This window comes from Pectinophora gossypiella, chromosome 9 (genome assembly GCF_024362695.1).
Source record: "Pectinophora gossypiella chromosome 9, ilPecGoss1.1, whole genome shotgun sequence".
NCBI lineage: Eukaryota > Metazoa > Arthropoda > Insecta > Lepidoptera > Gelechiidae > Pectinophora > Pectinophora gossypiella.
The window spans coordinates 7,763,071-7,778,275 of NC_065412.1; the positions used below are offsets into that span (position 1 = coordinate 7,763,071).

Here is a 15,205-nt window from a genome sequence, read left to right on the forward strand (position 1 = left end):
TCAATTGAAAACTGTGTCTTTTATCTCATAATTTATCACATTAACACGAATGTAAATAAAACCAGTTTAAAATGGTATCATTGTTTTACTTACGACCAGTAACACGAATAAAACATTAATATATGTGTTCAATAAATTAAATGTTACACTCATAACAAGTTATCACAATAATCGCTTTATATATATTTAAGATGTACAAAAATCCTACCTAACAAAAGTTTTTTATATTCTAAACATTCTGTAAGTTACGTTGTCAAATCTGGATATATATTTTTTTATTTCCTATATTCCCGTAGCACTGGAAAAGTTTTTGTACACAAAGAGTTTCATTCGTAGAATGAGGTTATCTCAATTCATTACATTTTACTTAGCTGGTCCGTATTGCTCTATGGCTCTATACGTTTTAAACGTAAAAGGAACTCTACTCACTATACAATTTTAATTTTCACTACCCTAACATATAAAATTAATATTATGATTTATTACATTCATTTCAAACTTAATGCAACCTGGCTCGGCTTTGCAGCAGAAACATTCTATAACACGCAATATTTCACATTCAATAGAACTATATACATATATAAGTATTTTTACAGGATTTTACAAATCAAATAATCACAACAAAGTATCACAATACTCATAAATGCTTAATTACTAAGACTAACTACAAAAATATATTAGAATACACTTCTTAATATACACAAAAAGTTTCTAATATACATTGGACCATCACAGTTTATTTGGCCCGCGATTGTCGTGTTTCTACTCGTATTATTGTTGAATATTGTAGAAAATCTTCCGAACTGAGTTCTATTAGTTCTGTTTTGTGCTTTCGGCCTTGTTGAGAACAATTCGGTGATATTTCCGATTTCATTGTCAACCCAGGGCATCCAGCGGTAGCCGAAATTTGCTGGGTCGGAGGCCTGTGCCAGGTTAGTAGGACCTCTCCTCATTTGCTGGGCCCACAGTCCACGTAATCGACTTGTGAGCAAAGTAGCGATCTTGTTTGCTCGTTGCCATAAGTCGTGTCTCTCTCCAGGGTCTCTGCGAATGTTGAACAGACAGCCGCGAGCTGAAACAATACAAGAAACTGTGAGTATTCATCATCTTTTTTTCTATTCAGATATTAAAAAAAACAGTTAGTACTCACTAGGTGTTGGTTCACAAGGCGTACGGTCGGTAACCAAATCTTCTTGCCTAACAGCCGTTGCCCTCCTCATCCGATCCACACTATCGTAATCCAAATATTTACCCATAAAAGACAATGCTCTGGAGACATCACACGACCTCAGCGAAGAATAATATTCTGGTGGCGGTTGCTTATTAATCATATACTCAGCACCGTAGTAACCGTTGTTCATTCCGGTCACATTGCCTACTACAACTTTGTAATCACCAGCTCTGTACGCAGCATATGCATTATTGCCACCATCTTCAATGGCAATCAAAACTTCTTTCCGTAGTGATTCCCCGTCTTGAGCTATAGAATCCCATTGGTTGATGCCGTCTATGTCCTTGTTGATTTGTCCTCCTGCTGCGGAAATGAGGGTCGGCAGCCAATCAGTGATGTGCATGAGGCCATTCCACACTCTCGGTCTGAATGAGGAGTGCCAGATAAAGGCAGGTACTCTAACTGCTCCTTCCCAAGGAGTTTCTTTCCTTCCTCGGAAAGGTAAGTTGACTCCCCAATTCGCGAATTCCCCTACTGTCGGGGAACCATTGTCTGATACAAAAACTATTATTGTTTCGTCCAAAATGTGTCTGTCAGATAGAGCCCTCACTAAACGACCGATGCTGCGGTCAACATGCGTGACGATTTCTGTAAAATAGGATTATATTAATTCGTGGTTTGTTCTCAGAACAATTGATTCATATTTTTTTAACTGTAAATTTAGGTAAAACTATCTATTTCTCCCATCAGGTGTCGCTACTGTAGAGTGTCCCTATATTTCGTCAGTTTCCCGTACTATTTGAGTAAACAAACATGTTATTTTACAAAATCATAGTGTTATATTTATTCCCCAAAGATCGGATAGTAGAAAACTTACAAAAACTTATTTTCAATCAAAACAGTCTTTTTCCAACTGATGGCTGTTTTTCTTTTTCGTACAACTCAATTCTTTAGACGCGATGCACTCGACGTTGCTCTACATTTTATAGCAGTTTATCACGAATTTTAGCTGGACAGCACGGAAAACTGTCGAAATTTAGGGACACTCAACAGTGCTGCCGCCTTCATTTGAGCTTCTAGTTCTTATCCTCTTTATTCAGCTGTATCAAAAGAGGTTCCTGCATAGTTCACTCTTTAACGTTTAGTATAGTAACAATAGATGATTTATATTCAGGTACCTGCATAAAGCCGTCGGTCTGAGTTGGCGATGTGACGGTTCTTCACCGAACCGTAGAGAGGAGGCTGCAAGGGACCGCCGTTGTTGCCTGCGTGGGGCGCGTTGTGTGTCAGGTGAAGGAATAATGGCTGGGACAGGTTATGACTGTTTATTACTGCAACAAAATAACATGTCAAAAATAGTGTAAATATTTAACAGATAAGTAATATTTAACATGCGTCCGCCTGTGTACAACGTGGGACATACGTTGTCGCCTGTGCGTCCCCTTAATCAACCGGAGGGGGTATGGACCACATTTCCCAATGGTGCTCCAGTGCAACAAAATAGATGTTATATTATACTACCAGAGCACTACCCTTTCTTTGGAAAACTCACTAAAAGAAATAATCCTAAGATCCAGGACGTTGTAGTTTCATCTTTGCATATTATTAAAAGTCAAAATTACCAAAATTATAATGAATACATACCTACTTTAAATACAAACATTTTGGCAAAGAAGTTAACATTAAAGACATTAGATTATACGCGATTATAGGATTCTATGAACACGAAACGTTTATGGATAATTCAATTTATCTCTGTGAAAAGATTTCGAGTGAAAAGAATTTGTATTTTACAGGCTGTTGCCTCCGTGTCCGTTCGTGTGGCTTGGGCAGAATCGTCTTTGCGTATCTACTAAATACACTTAGACAAGGTTGAATGCAATTGGAAAAATAAATTGTCTTCATCGGAGAAAGAAGCGATAATACGTTTAATTCAAAGAATACTTGTCTTGCAAGAATAACTACTTCGAATCTAAACTTCAAACTTATTGAATTGAAGCTTCTCTTGTCTTATTTAACCTGAAGTCTCCCATTGCTGGGCAACTGACTCCCTCCATGTCTTCCAAGACTCTCTTTTCCATGTTTCCTCCAGCCAACCTTACAACAGTGTGTCAAAGAGTGCGATGGTTAGAACTGTGAGGAACTTTAGAAAAAAAATATGATCCATAGTGGGTGTACCTTAGGTTTCTGAATTACACTTACTTTTGACGGCTCTGTCAGTTAAAGCGTCGACAATATAACGCTGTTCCTCATCTTGCGGTATCTCATTATCGAATAAATCCAACCCGAACATCAATCGACCATCGGGACCCTGAAAAAACGAAACACAACTATTACTACAGCTCACTGTTAGCTAACATTCACAATTATTACTTGACCGCCAATTAGCATACCGCCTGCTATATTAATCCTAACAAATTTTTATTTCAATAGCTAGTCGCACATAAATAGCAAGGCGTTTCATTTTCAGTTCTCCGGTTGATGACTGAGAAGCCCGTTCCCAGAAGTGGGACGTATATAAGCTACTGATGTTACGTAAGTAATGTTCTTTTGTTACCGTTTGATAATAAAATTAATCTGACTGACGACTTTGTTGTAGGCGATTGGATATCTCTGTTACGATCCTAAAAATCACACATTGCATAAGTAGGTACAAAATTATATTCCAATCTATTAGTTAATCGAAATTTTGTTTTTTTTTTTGGGTAAATGTGATGCCATTCGACGATGCCCGTAAAGATTAACGCAACCTAGGTAAGTTTTGCTACAGTTGCTTGGGGCTTGGGTTTTTATTCGCAAATGGCGACTTAATTTTTGACAAAGAGTAAAAGCTATTGTCTTACTCTACACGCTGGTGGGGAGAAGTCTGCCGCAATTGAGGGTTGGGGATTGGCAATAGGTTTGTAACGTAAGTAAGTAAACTACAAACTTATGTAAGTAAGTAATAATTATAATGCCTTTTTTAAATAGGTTGTGTAACTGCCACGTTTAATATTATGCTATCTACGTAATAATGTTTCTAGTTCACAAATCATAGGGTATATTTTTAAGTTTTTGTATTATGCTGTTATCCTTGTGACACAATCTCAACCTTGAACAGGTACTAGATAATAATCATGTAGAAAACTCGTAGCTAGTAATGAGACCTTATGTAGGTGATATAGGTTTTACGCATTCGCCTATCATATCGTCTTTTCAAGTTATGAATAGACGCTGGAACGATTAAATGCCTTCTTTAATAATACATAAATAGCCTACATAATATATATATATATATATATACGTACCACTGAAGGGAACAGGCCTCCTCTCAATCAATCGGGTGTATACGCCATCACACTGCTCCAAATTAGAATGATTCCGTACTTCAGAAGGCACGTTAAGCCTTTGGTCGCGGGGTACTAACCCAAATACTTCCGCGAACCCATACATTTTCTAATATTTTTATAATTTGCTTAATTTTCCAGAGCTTAACTCTTAGATAGACGAATCTTAATGGTAAAGTAGCTTCAATAATTTCACTCACCGGTTCGACTTTATTATACGTGTAGTAATCGACGAAGCCTCCTCTCATGCCGTAGTGAGTGTCGTATCCTCTGGAGGTAGGCAGGTATTCGTTCATTGACATGCCCACGTGCCACTTGCCTACCAAATGGGTGGAATACCCCAGGTTCTTCAAATATGACGGGAGTAGTCGTTCTGTGAGCGGTATACCTCGGTCTTCCGAGTTGGATAACGGACGCCCTTGCATTCCTGAAATGTTATAAATAAAAGAGCTTTATAGCATCACGCCTGCATCCCGCAATTTGTAGGCAGAGGTGTATAATATAGTACACTCTCTTCTCGCCGTGAAGAGTTATGACGAAACGCTTTCCTTCTTTCCTTTCAGAAATTGGTAATAGAAAGAGCTGACGGCTTTCAGTGAGGGACAACTGAACAATATGTAGACACGAGGAATCCTGGGAAGATGCGAAGTTCGGCTCAATTTAACTATTTACCTTTTATACCCAAATGCCCGAGGAATGGGGGGTGATGTCTAAAGTTTTTTTGTCGTTTTGGTTACCAAACACTTAAAAATAATACTCTCCTAAAGGTCAAAACTGCTGTTACGCATTAGATTCAAGCCTGTCAGAATACAGTTCAAAGTAATTATTCTAGGAGAAACAATGCCTTGATTATATTCAAACACCGACCTTCAATGAAAATAAAACGCAGTAGGAACTAGGTACCTAAGCATGAAACCGATTACGTGACTTTTTATCTTGGAATGAAAATACATTCTGGACTAGTAAATGATAAAAAAACCTGTTCTTCACGAGGATAAGAAGTGACAATATAGCCGGGTACCTTTTAGATTCGTATTTGGTAGTGATTTTCAAATCATCATCATATATTTTAGCTTTAAGAGCATAATTTTGTAAAGGAAAAGTATTTTTCTTATCATCAATTCAAGAGCCACACTCTTGTCGGTGTACCATTCTCCATTCTTGTCTACCAAACGCGAATTCGTTATTTGTAAGACACGACGTTCGCCTTCTCTTTAATTAGTTTTATGTAAGCTCTTCTTGGTCTTCCCCTTCTTCTCTTCCCTTTTAAGATGTTTAAAAGAAAATCGTAGTGTCTTATCAAATGTCCAATCATCTTGCCTCTTCTATCCTCGATAACTCTCAATAAGTACTTCAAATAAAACAAATAATTGCAAAAAAATATACATTACTTACCTAATCTCATGGGATATTTCCCGGTGAGCAGTGCAGTTCGCGCTGGTGTGCAGATAGCTTCACTGTAGTACTGCTGGAGTATGACACCCTGGTACGCCAGCGAGTCAATGTTAGGTGTCTGGATCTGGTCGGAGCCGTGGAATGACACGTCGTTCCAACCCTGCAAACATCACGTTACCAATATTCTTTATTCATATCGGGGGACACTTACGGCCATAAACATTTCATAAAATAATAGTAGCTGCTTACCTACCATTTTAATTATAGCTTTAATATATGTATCATTCTCCTGCTATTATCCCACTCTAGGTGGGGTCAGCACAACATGGTATTCTTCTTCCATTCCTTTCTGTCAGTCGTCATCTCGATACTCACACCTTTCACCCACATATCCTTTGTTACACAATCCATCCATACTTTCTTAGGTCGTCCCCTACCCCTGCATCCATACATATTCACTCATAACTTTCCTCGTTATTTTTTTATATATATATAATTTGGAGAACTTACAGACTAATTATACATTAAATGAACTAAATATACATGAGACAATGCTAATAACAAGTTCCCGCCAATAAATGAAAAGGTAGGAGAGAAATTAAAATAAGATAAGAAAAGTGGCTAGAATGATACATAAAGATAAATAGCTAACAAGGAAAAGGAAAACAAAACCCTAAGTCAGTTCGAATGCAGGTGGGTTAGTATACTAATCCAATTTAACTTAACCATTATTATTTTATGAGTATAATTATAACATGAGTAAATTTATTGAGTCTCAAAATATTCTTGTGTTAGAATTCGCTTAATAGATGCAATACTAGTGTGGAATAAATCTATGCTGTTAGATGATTCATTAAAAGAGTTTCTCGCACGTATGAGAAACGCATTAGATCTATAGTTAGTTCTCGATCGCTGTATGTGAAGCAATGGACGCTGCCTTAAGCCTTATAATTATATGCCTTTCTTCTCTCCTCATTACATGCTAACCTGTTGCTCCTTAATTTCTCAGCTTTAAATTTTTATTTATAGAATTTACTAAATTAAAAACATATTTAACGTTCAGAAATTAGGACTTTTTCTATTAAGCATGATATGATATGATTACTCTAGCCATAGAGACGGCCAATCAGCTTGCGACAGCAGATCTAGATACTTAGGACTCCGCTACTGCGTGGTCGAGGTTTTACCTCTTTCAGCTTTGCAGCTGTGACTGCTCTCAGAGCACCTCTGCAGCCGAAGTTCGTACCCCCTCAGACCTGTTTATTTTAGGGTTCCGTATCAAAATGGTAAAAAAGTACCCTTATATTTGTACCTACTAGGTCAGACAGAACCTTCAGCCCTTTCCTTTTGTCCAGTTATCTAAGAAGTGAATGCTATCCGAAGTAACGTCACGATACACACATTATTATTCACTTATAAAAAATATACTTTACCTACCTACTTCGAATAAATTATATTTGTTTGTTTTGACATTAAATATACTTATAAGATCGACATCTTTTTTATTAGCTTATATCTAATTGGTATGTTGCTGAACTTATCGTCAAAGGTCTCTGCAAGATTTTTTTACCGACCTAATTGTTTAGAGCTGTCAGCAATAGAACTATTGAACAAAAGTACAACCTGGACACTTCATACAAACAACCTCGTTTTACATTGACGTTATCGTACACGCGCGTCTGTATGTGTGACGTCTGACGCCATACGATTCAAGTCTAAACTATGTCCGAGGGGAGGTGAGGTAAACCTATCTCAGACGCTGGTGGGGAGCGGAGAGTTGTCATTCTATACGTAGTACTATTCCTTATTCTATGACAAAAGGTTCTTATTTACAAAGCAAACATTTTATTGCATTTGTAAAGGCTTTGAATCTTAATGTCAGTGATCTTTAGATATGATTTGGGTATTGCATGGGCATTACCGAACTTTTTCTTTACTATAACGACCTTTAGCAACGCATGCGCAAGATGAGCCACTAGGCATTTCAAAACTTGTTGCGTGTGTTTACAAATAATCACAACATACATACATATATGTATGTAGACTGTACGCTATAATGGGCTATTATAATTGCAAGATATGCGTTTATTTTTGATCATTTCTGTCTTGGGACTGTGTAGTTACAGTGTAGATGGTAGTGGTGGTCACTGCTCACCCCGGTGGGAAATAGGCGTGAGTTTATGTATACAGGAAATTAGTGACATCGTAACTAAATACTAAGTAGGATGATTCGGACCACGATTCTGAGTTGATATCAAGTGGAATTTCTTGTCGAAAAATTCATGAACAGTGTTTTTTAAATTATTTTCTTACTATTATGATTACCAATAAAGGAATAAATTAGGTAAAGTTTATAGTTATATTTTTATACGTACTTACTGTCAGCTCGTATTATTTATGAAGTTAAAAATTACAAAATTTCTTTGTAGTATTTTTTAATGTTCCCAGACAATATTATAGTGAGAGGCGGCATATATAAAAAAAATATAAGCAAAAAATTCAAGGCTAGAATTTGGAATGGTTTAAGGTTGTCTGGAAACAAAAATCTCGTTGCATAATCACATGCAACAGTGCAATGTCAGCACGGGGTTCTCGTTTTTTGAAACCATAATATGAATAAACCGATTTTGATGAAACTATTATCTAAGTTAAATAATTCTTAATTCAATAATTAGATAATTATAGCCATACCTATTAAAGGACCTCTAACGACGTTTTGTTGCCTACTAACTGATCCTTCCTTCATAGAAAAGACATCAACGAGTTCATTGTTATTGTTTCATAATAAAAAATTTGGATCATAAACTGCTAAACCGATTTTGATGAAACTTGTACTATTCCTTAAATTGGACGATACTTAATCCAATTATTGAAATGCGTAGACAAACATACATAAATATATGATGTGTACTCTCTCTCTCTGATTTGTCCAATTGGGGATATAGTCGTGAGTGTATGTATGTATAATTATTATATTTTGTTGTGAATTTTTTTCAAATTAAAAAAAAATGCAAAGAAATTTTTTTTTTTATTAGGTATGTAATGTTTAGTTTTAAAGATCATGTACAATGGATAATGATAAAAGAAGACACCATAAGAAAATAAGACTTTCGAAAAATTTTTGATCTCCAGACGTGATAACGTAGTCTGACAAAATAATACATTGCATTGTGTAAAAACTGTAACCTACTGTTAGAAAGAAAATAATTGATCGACCTAAAATCGACTGATCATCACTATGCTAATGAACGTCACAAAACTAGCTTACGTACTTGACAGATCTAATCCTTACCACGCATTGAAACTATTGTAAAATGTTATCTTACTGAAATATAAGAGTAATCACTTTTTGTACTGATTGGTTGTTCTGTTTAATACTACTAATTAACTAATTAATATAAACAAATGAAGAATTTTACTTGAATTTTATTAATCGACAAACAGTGAAAAAAACATTCCACAGTAATTATGGCGACTTTCGAGAAGATATATGTAATAATATATTTATATGTAATATATATATATTATTACATTGGGCTTTAAATAAACAAATGCAAGTGTTATGTAAGTAATTGAAGTACGATTAACTATTCTATGCATAAGGAAAAAAATACAAAATGATTACGAGTCACCGTAGAGCAATTAACTGTACGGCATTGTTTTAAGCAGCCCATTAAAGACGTGCATAAAGGTTACAAGATGATGGCAATGATAATCCTTTGATTACTGAGGGCTATCTCTAGTATTTATATATTATAATATATTTTTATTATAAATCCATATGCCTACTAAATAGTATACCGCGCTGGATGCCACGGACAACCTCTGAGCCAAGTAAGACCCGGAGCGGGGGTCAAAGCCCTGCTCTCTAAGGCGACGGCCCACGTCCTTAACGAATTAAATTTAATTAATAATTTAAATGCACGGTAAACTATATTTTTTTGTAACATCTGTCAGATTGCATTTATGGCAAATAAAGAATCTTATCTTATAAATTCCAAGCAACGGCGCACAGAAATGCATGTCGAAAAGGGAAAGCGACATAGGTACGTAGTAAGTAAACTAAGTTATGATAAAAACCACTAACAAGTGAAGCACTTAGTTTCGCGTAATTTTAGATTTTATTTGACTTCTAACACTTTATCCGGTCAAGTAGTCAATCCGGCCATCTGCGGCAAATCTACAATAAGTCACGACAAAAAGAAAATCTAACACTTTAAATATCGAGGTTTGAAAGACAAATTGGGTGAAATTGACACATTGAATTTTGTGCCTTTTTGTGCTTCAGACCAACCGGAGCCTTTTTAACACTTCCATTTTTTTTGGATCTGACTTATTGTGGACTTACCGCAAATGGCATTTACTACTTGGCCGGAAAATAATTCATAAAGCAAGCTTCTAAAAAAAACACACTCTCCTGTAAAGTTAAAAACTGTCGCTTATCATTACGATCATTACGATCCTATAAAAATAAAAATATATATTTTATTTCAGACTAAGATTGTCCATAAGATGTTAGTAGTTACATATATGGTCGAACATAATACCTACGAACCGTATACATAAATATTCGAAGTTATTCGTAAAATAACAGACTTCTCGCACCTATGTTAACACACCATGGAGTCGGCAACAATGAAATCATATGAACAAGTGTGACGCACATCGGAGATGGAAATAGGTATTATTGTTAATCATTATTAACGGACTCTTGGATAAGTACCCCGATATTGACCCAGTCAGCGTGTTCCATGGTTTCCCTTATTCAGCGCTTATCGCTACCGACCCTCTACAGGATCGATTAATTCTTTTAATTATTATCCTGTCAGACGACAACCGAGGTTCGCGCTCAACAAGGCACCTTCAGGCCTGTTGTCTTAGGTGTTCCAATTTTGTACCAGGTGAAAGCCCTCAGCGCTCCCCATTTGTCCGGCCAAGTAGTTAATGTCATAATTTGCAGCAAATCTACGTTAACACTTTCAAGGACAGAACGTCTAAGACGTTCCGATTCCAGGTGTCATATTACATATTATGAACCATCAATAACCCATGATCATGATGTCCGTGAAAGGGTTAAATCACATGAAAAAAAAATCTTGGATAAGTTTTACTCACGCAATAAACATTGTCTATCAGGCTAAATCATTTATTTTTTATTTATTTTTATTTTAAATTGTTCATCTTGATTAAAATAATGAATCTTTTATTTTCTGAAGGTGATCTTTGTTTCCGAGCGACGTAACGAGCGGTCGTACCAGACACTGACACACATTGCCAATACGAGAGCAGCGCTAGGCCAAGTTGAAGGTGACTCGTCTATGGCCACACTAACGCATTATTTTACTTTTTTATGTGACTTATTGTAAACTTTTCACAAATGCCATTACTTGGCCCAACAAATGACTCTTACCAAGTACAGTCATGAGCAATATCATGTACCCACTTTAGAACCCTGTCGCACTATCATATTTGACATTTAATGAGACTAACGGTTTAATTTGTCGAAACAGTTAATGTGACATGGTTTCAAAGTGTATACATATTAGTACTCGTGACCGTACTACATTTTAGGCAACAGGCCTGAGGGTGCCCATATGTGCGTAGACGCGTCGTCTGAGAGGATTATTAAAAAAAAAAATCGACCATAATGGGACGATAGCGGTAAGCGCTGAATGAGGGAAATTGTCGACCACGTCGGCTGGGTTCTGGGGATTAGTTCTGAAGTGTTTGTTGTCGCAAGCTATTATGTTAATGACATTATCTAATATTATTGACGTTGTAATAACTGTGTAATATCTTTTAAATCTCTCTCACTATTTAAGAGTTGCGCTCTTGTCGGTGGAGTAGTAATCGCCATTCTTCTCTTCTTCCCGCCAAAACCTTCACCTCCCGATACGACACGACCTGCACCTTCTCTTTTAATTGTTTCATAAATGTTATCCTAGGTCTACCCCTTCCTCTCTTCTCTTCAATTTTTCCTTTTTCCTTTTAAATGTAATTGTAATAATTTTGTAAGTATATTATTGTTTTTATTTCTAGAATAAGAATGTAAATAATTTTATTGTATTTCAACATTGTTGCTCATCGTAACTCTTATATACACACCCCAAAGGGGTAAGGCCGTGATTTATGCTGTATGTTAGAGTCAGTCAATAAGTAGGTAAGTACTTATGTAGTGTAGGCAAATCATCAGCCCATTTACGTCCCCACTGCTGGGGCACGGGCCTTCCCTATGGATGGATAGGGGGATCGGGCCTTAAACCACCACGCGGGCCCAGTGCGGATTGGTGGTTATTAACGACTGCTAATGCAGCCGGGACCAACGGCTTATCGTGCCTTCCGAAGCAAGGAGGAGCTCGAAATGATTTTTTTTTGTGGTCACCCATCCTATGACCGGCCTTTGCGAATATTGCTTAACTTCAACAATCGCAGACCGAGCGCGTTTACCGCTGCGCCACCGAGCTCCTTGTACGTAAATAAAGGATTTATACAAAGCGTTGTATGAAATATGCGTGTCACGATTCACGATCCTGAATAAATAGGATCTGATTATTAATTTATAAAAAATAGATTGCTTAACTAATGAACTTATTTACTTAGTCACTAAGCGGTGAGTCCACGTGGATGTTTTTATGCACTGTGTACTTAACTGAAAATTTGATTTCAACCTGTAACGTGCAATGTTATTTTTCTATAAACACATTGCAATTTATGTACATAATGGCAAGAAAAAATGTGCCCCACATATGGGACATGCACGTATAAGTTTAAAATTTATTGCCCCATATGTGGTTTAAAACAAAAGTGTCAACGTGTTAATACGTATTGATCTAAAATCAACCAATGATGGTCTGATAGTCTGGGGAATTAGTGCCATCTAAACCAGTAATTCACGTAAAAGAATGCTTTGATAAGTTTTTATTTCGATGTCTTGATGTCCTGGTAAGAAGCCTTGCCTACTTTACTCTTATAAATAAACTCACGCCCGTGGTTCGTATCGGGGTGAGTAGAGACACAAATAATTAGAAGACAACTTGCAGCCACATTTACAATAGGCTATTTGACAACCTAGCCAAATGAGATACTTTTTACGAAACGTCAAAACGAAAGTTTTCTTTGAAGTTTGAATGGAAATAAACAAATACTGTCCTGTGACGTCATCAATAAAAGCGGTCAGACGCCGTACTCATTGCTACTTAATCCATAAATAAAAATCGAAAATATGTCGAAAAGTAAAATGAGATTGATTTTTGATCATCGTAAAATGGCTTTTATTTCTAGATTAGCATTTTATAATTTATCTTTGACCCAGTAAAATACCTTCTTATTATACATACTTATTGGAAAGAATCAATCAACTCTAATAGGCCGATGTGAAAATCGTCGACCGCGACGCCGGCGGGGTCGGTATCGGAGTTTACTCACGGCAAACGCAGACACAGTCAATATTATACGTACCAGATCATCGAGCATTATGAAGACCACATGCGGTTTCTGAGGGTAGCCTGTCACCGAACCCAGGATCAGAACAGCCCACCACAGCCGCCTGTAAGCAGAGCAAATTACAATGAAAAAAGTTTGTACGTGTTCGTTTTTTTATTTGGATATTAAAAAAACTACTTACCGAAAATTTTCGGTAAGTAACTACTGGAAAAGTGATTTTTTTTCAGTAATTATATATGTCGCAGGGATATGATAAAAACGGGGATTTGATCAATTCCCTAAGGGATTTGATCAAATCACGGAAGATGTTAAAATAACAACACGATTTTATCTTTTCCCTAAACAAATCTAGTGAATTGAACAAGTCCCTAAATTGGTTCAGTGAAATGACAAAAATAATTTTGCTTTGGTATTTTATAGGTTTATTTGGTAATTCTTCACAAAATTCAAAAAGCTCAGTAGGTGATCCACATCACAATACCTACCTATTTACTCCTTAATGATCGCAAAGGAAAAGGACAAAATGTAATTGATATTAAATACTTACATTGTAACATCAAAAGGTATTAAGGTACAGCAATTTCTGCCAGGCAAACTTTAGGCAAAAAGTAATAAAAAATATATATATTGTTGTATGATTGCATGCGTAGGAACTGATTAGTTATTCAAGAGCATTTCAAGTGAAAAATAACCAATAGTCTGTATTCTGAACAAATGATTTATTTACAATAATTAACACCTACGTGTATCCAAGGTAATTACACAAACAAAGAGAAGCTATTTCATGAAAAATTTGCAATTAAAATATTTGTAACGAATATTTAACGAATATTTAGAACATTTGTTTACATTTTACGGTATAGTTGCGCGCTCTACAAGTAGTATTACGCTGAATTCTACTAATTAGGTACTAATTCGTTTCCATTCACATAATTCCAAAATAAATAAAAACTGGTAAAAAATAACTTACCAATAAAATAAATTTCGAACCATAACTAAAGCTGTAACTACACTAGACTGTACACTGCGGCGTCGCACTGTCCACTAATATTTCATAACAAGTGTTATTTCTTCGCTGTGTTACAGCGTGGTTCGTTCCGGATGGCGCTATGGTGTGTGGCCTGTGCCAGTGCAAGCCTCTGTCTGCACAGCGCTTGCCTCCAGAGGCTGTGTTACAACATAGCACGTGACTATTGAGCAGTTCTTATTGCATGGATTTTGTGAATGAACTCTACGTCACGCCGCCAAACAGCCGCGTCAGATAGTAACAAACGATTACCATTTAATTATACCTAAACGTATAGGTGAAGTTCGAAATGTTACAGCGGTAGATATACCTAGTTATGAATATCAAAAGTAAAGTAAAAAAAGAATATATGATTGCGAAAAATAATAAATCAAGTTAAAAAAAATCTGCTCCAAAATCGTAGGGTTTTTCCTTTGAGACAATTAGGTACCCTGTCCTGTAACCTATTAATATTGACACATTTAACCACAACGCGCAAGTTAAGATAAAATCCGTAATGTGGAGTATTAAGCTGCCAAGAAATATAGCTTGACAACCGCAAGTGTTTTACATACGCAGTTTCACGCTTGTAATTCCAAATGGGGTGGAAAGCCACAATTTATGAGGTGAACTCATTGATGTAGTATATCGATGGGTGAACTCTAATCTATAACGGCACTATTTTTACTAACGGCACTATCTAATTGATAATAAGACTAAGACTAAAATGGCCACCGTGATGTAGGTTCTGGAGGTTCTGGATTCGATTACCGGTGGGGACATATTATTACCACACAACTGACATTACAGGCTGATCACCTGATTGTCCGAAAGTAGGAAAGTGCCGTGACCCACAAGCAGCGC

The 15,205-nt window shown here is 36.4% G+C and overlaps 1 protein-coding gene across 2 annotated transcripts; it reads right to left on the reverse strand.

Annotated features, from left to right (window-relative positions):
- Nucleotides 1–65: 65 nt before the first annotated feature.
- On the reverse strand, nucleotides 66–14,465 carry LOC126369503 (arylsulfatase B-like). 2 transcript variants are annotated; one of them, XM_050013947.1, is made up of 9 exons: nucleotides 14,079–14,083; nucleotides 13,883–13,930; nucleotides 13,351–13,438; nucleotides 5,893–6,052; nucleotides 4,698–4,924; nucleotides 3,374–3,482; nucleotides 2,350–2,502; nucleotides 1,151–1,819; nucleotides 66–1,072 (listed from the first exon to the last, which is right to left on the reverse strand). In XM_050013947.1, coding segments are annotated over exons 2-9 (1,803 nt in total). In that variant the 5' UTR covers nucleotides 13,885–13,930; nucleotides 14,079–14,083; the 3' UTR covers nucleotides 66–677. The 2 variants fall into 2 exon arrangements, with proteins under 2 accessions (XP_049869904.1, XP_049869903.1); XM_050013946.1 differs by lacking the exons at nucleotides 13,883–13,930; nucleotides 14,079–14,083 and adding an exon at nucleotides 14,306–14,465.
- Between the last annotated feature and the right edge of the window lie 740 nt (nucleotides 14,466–15,205).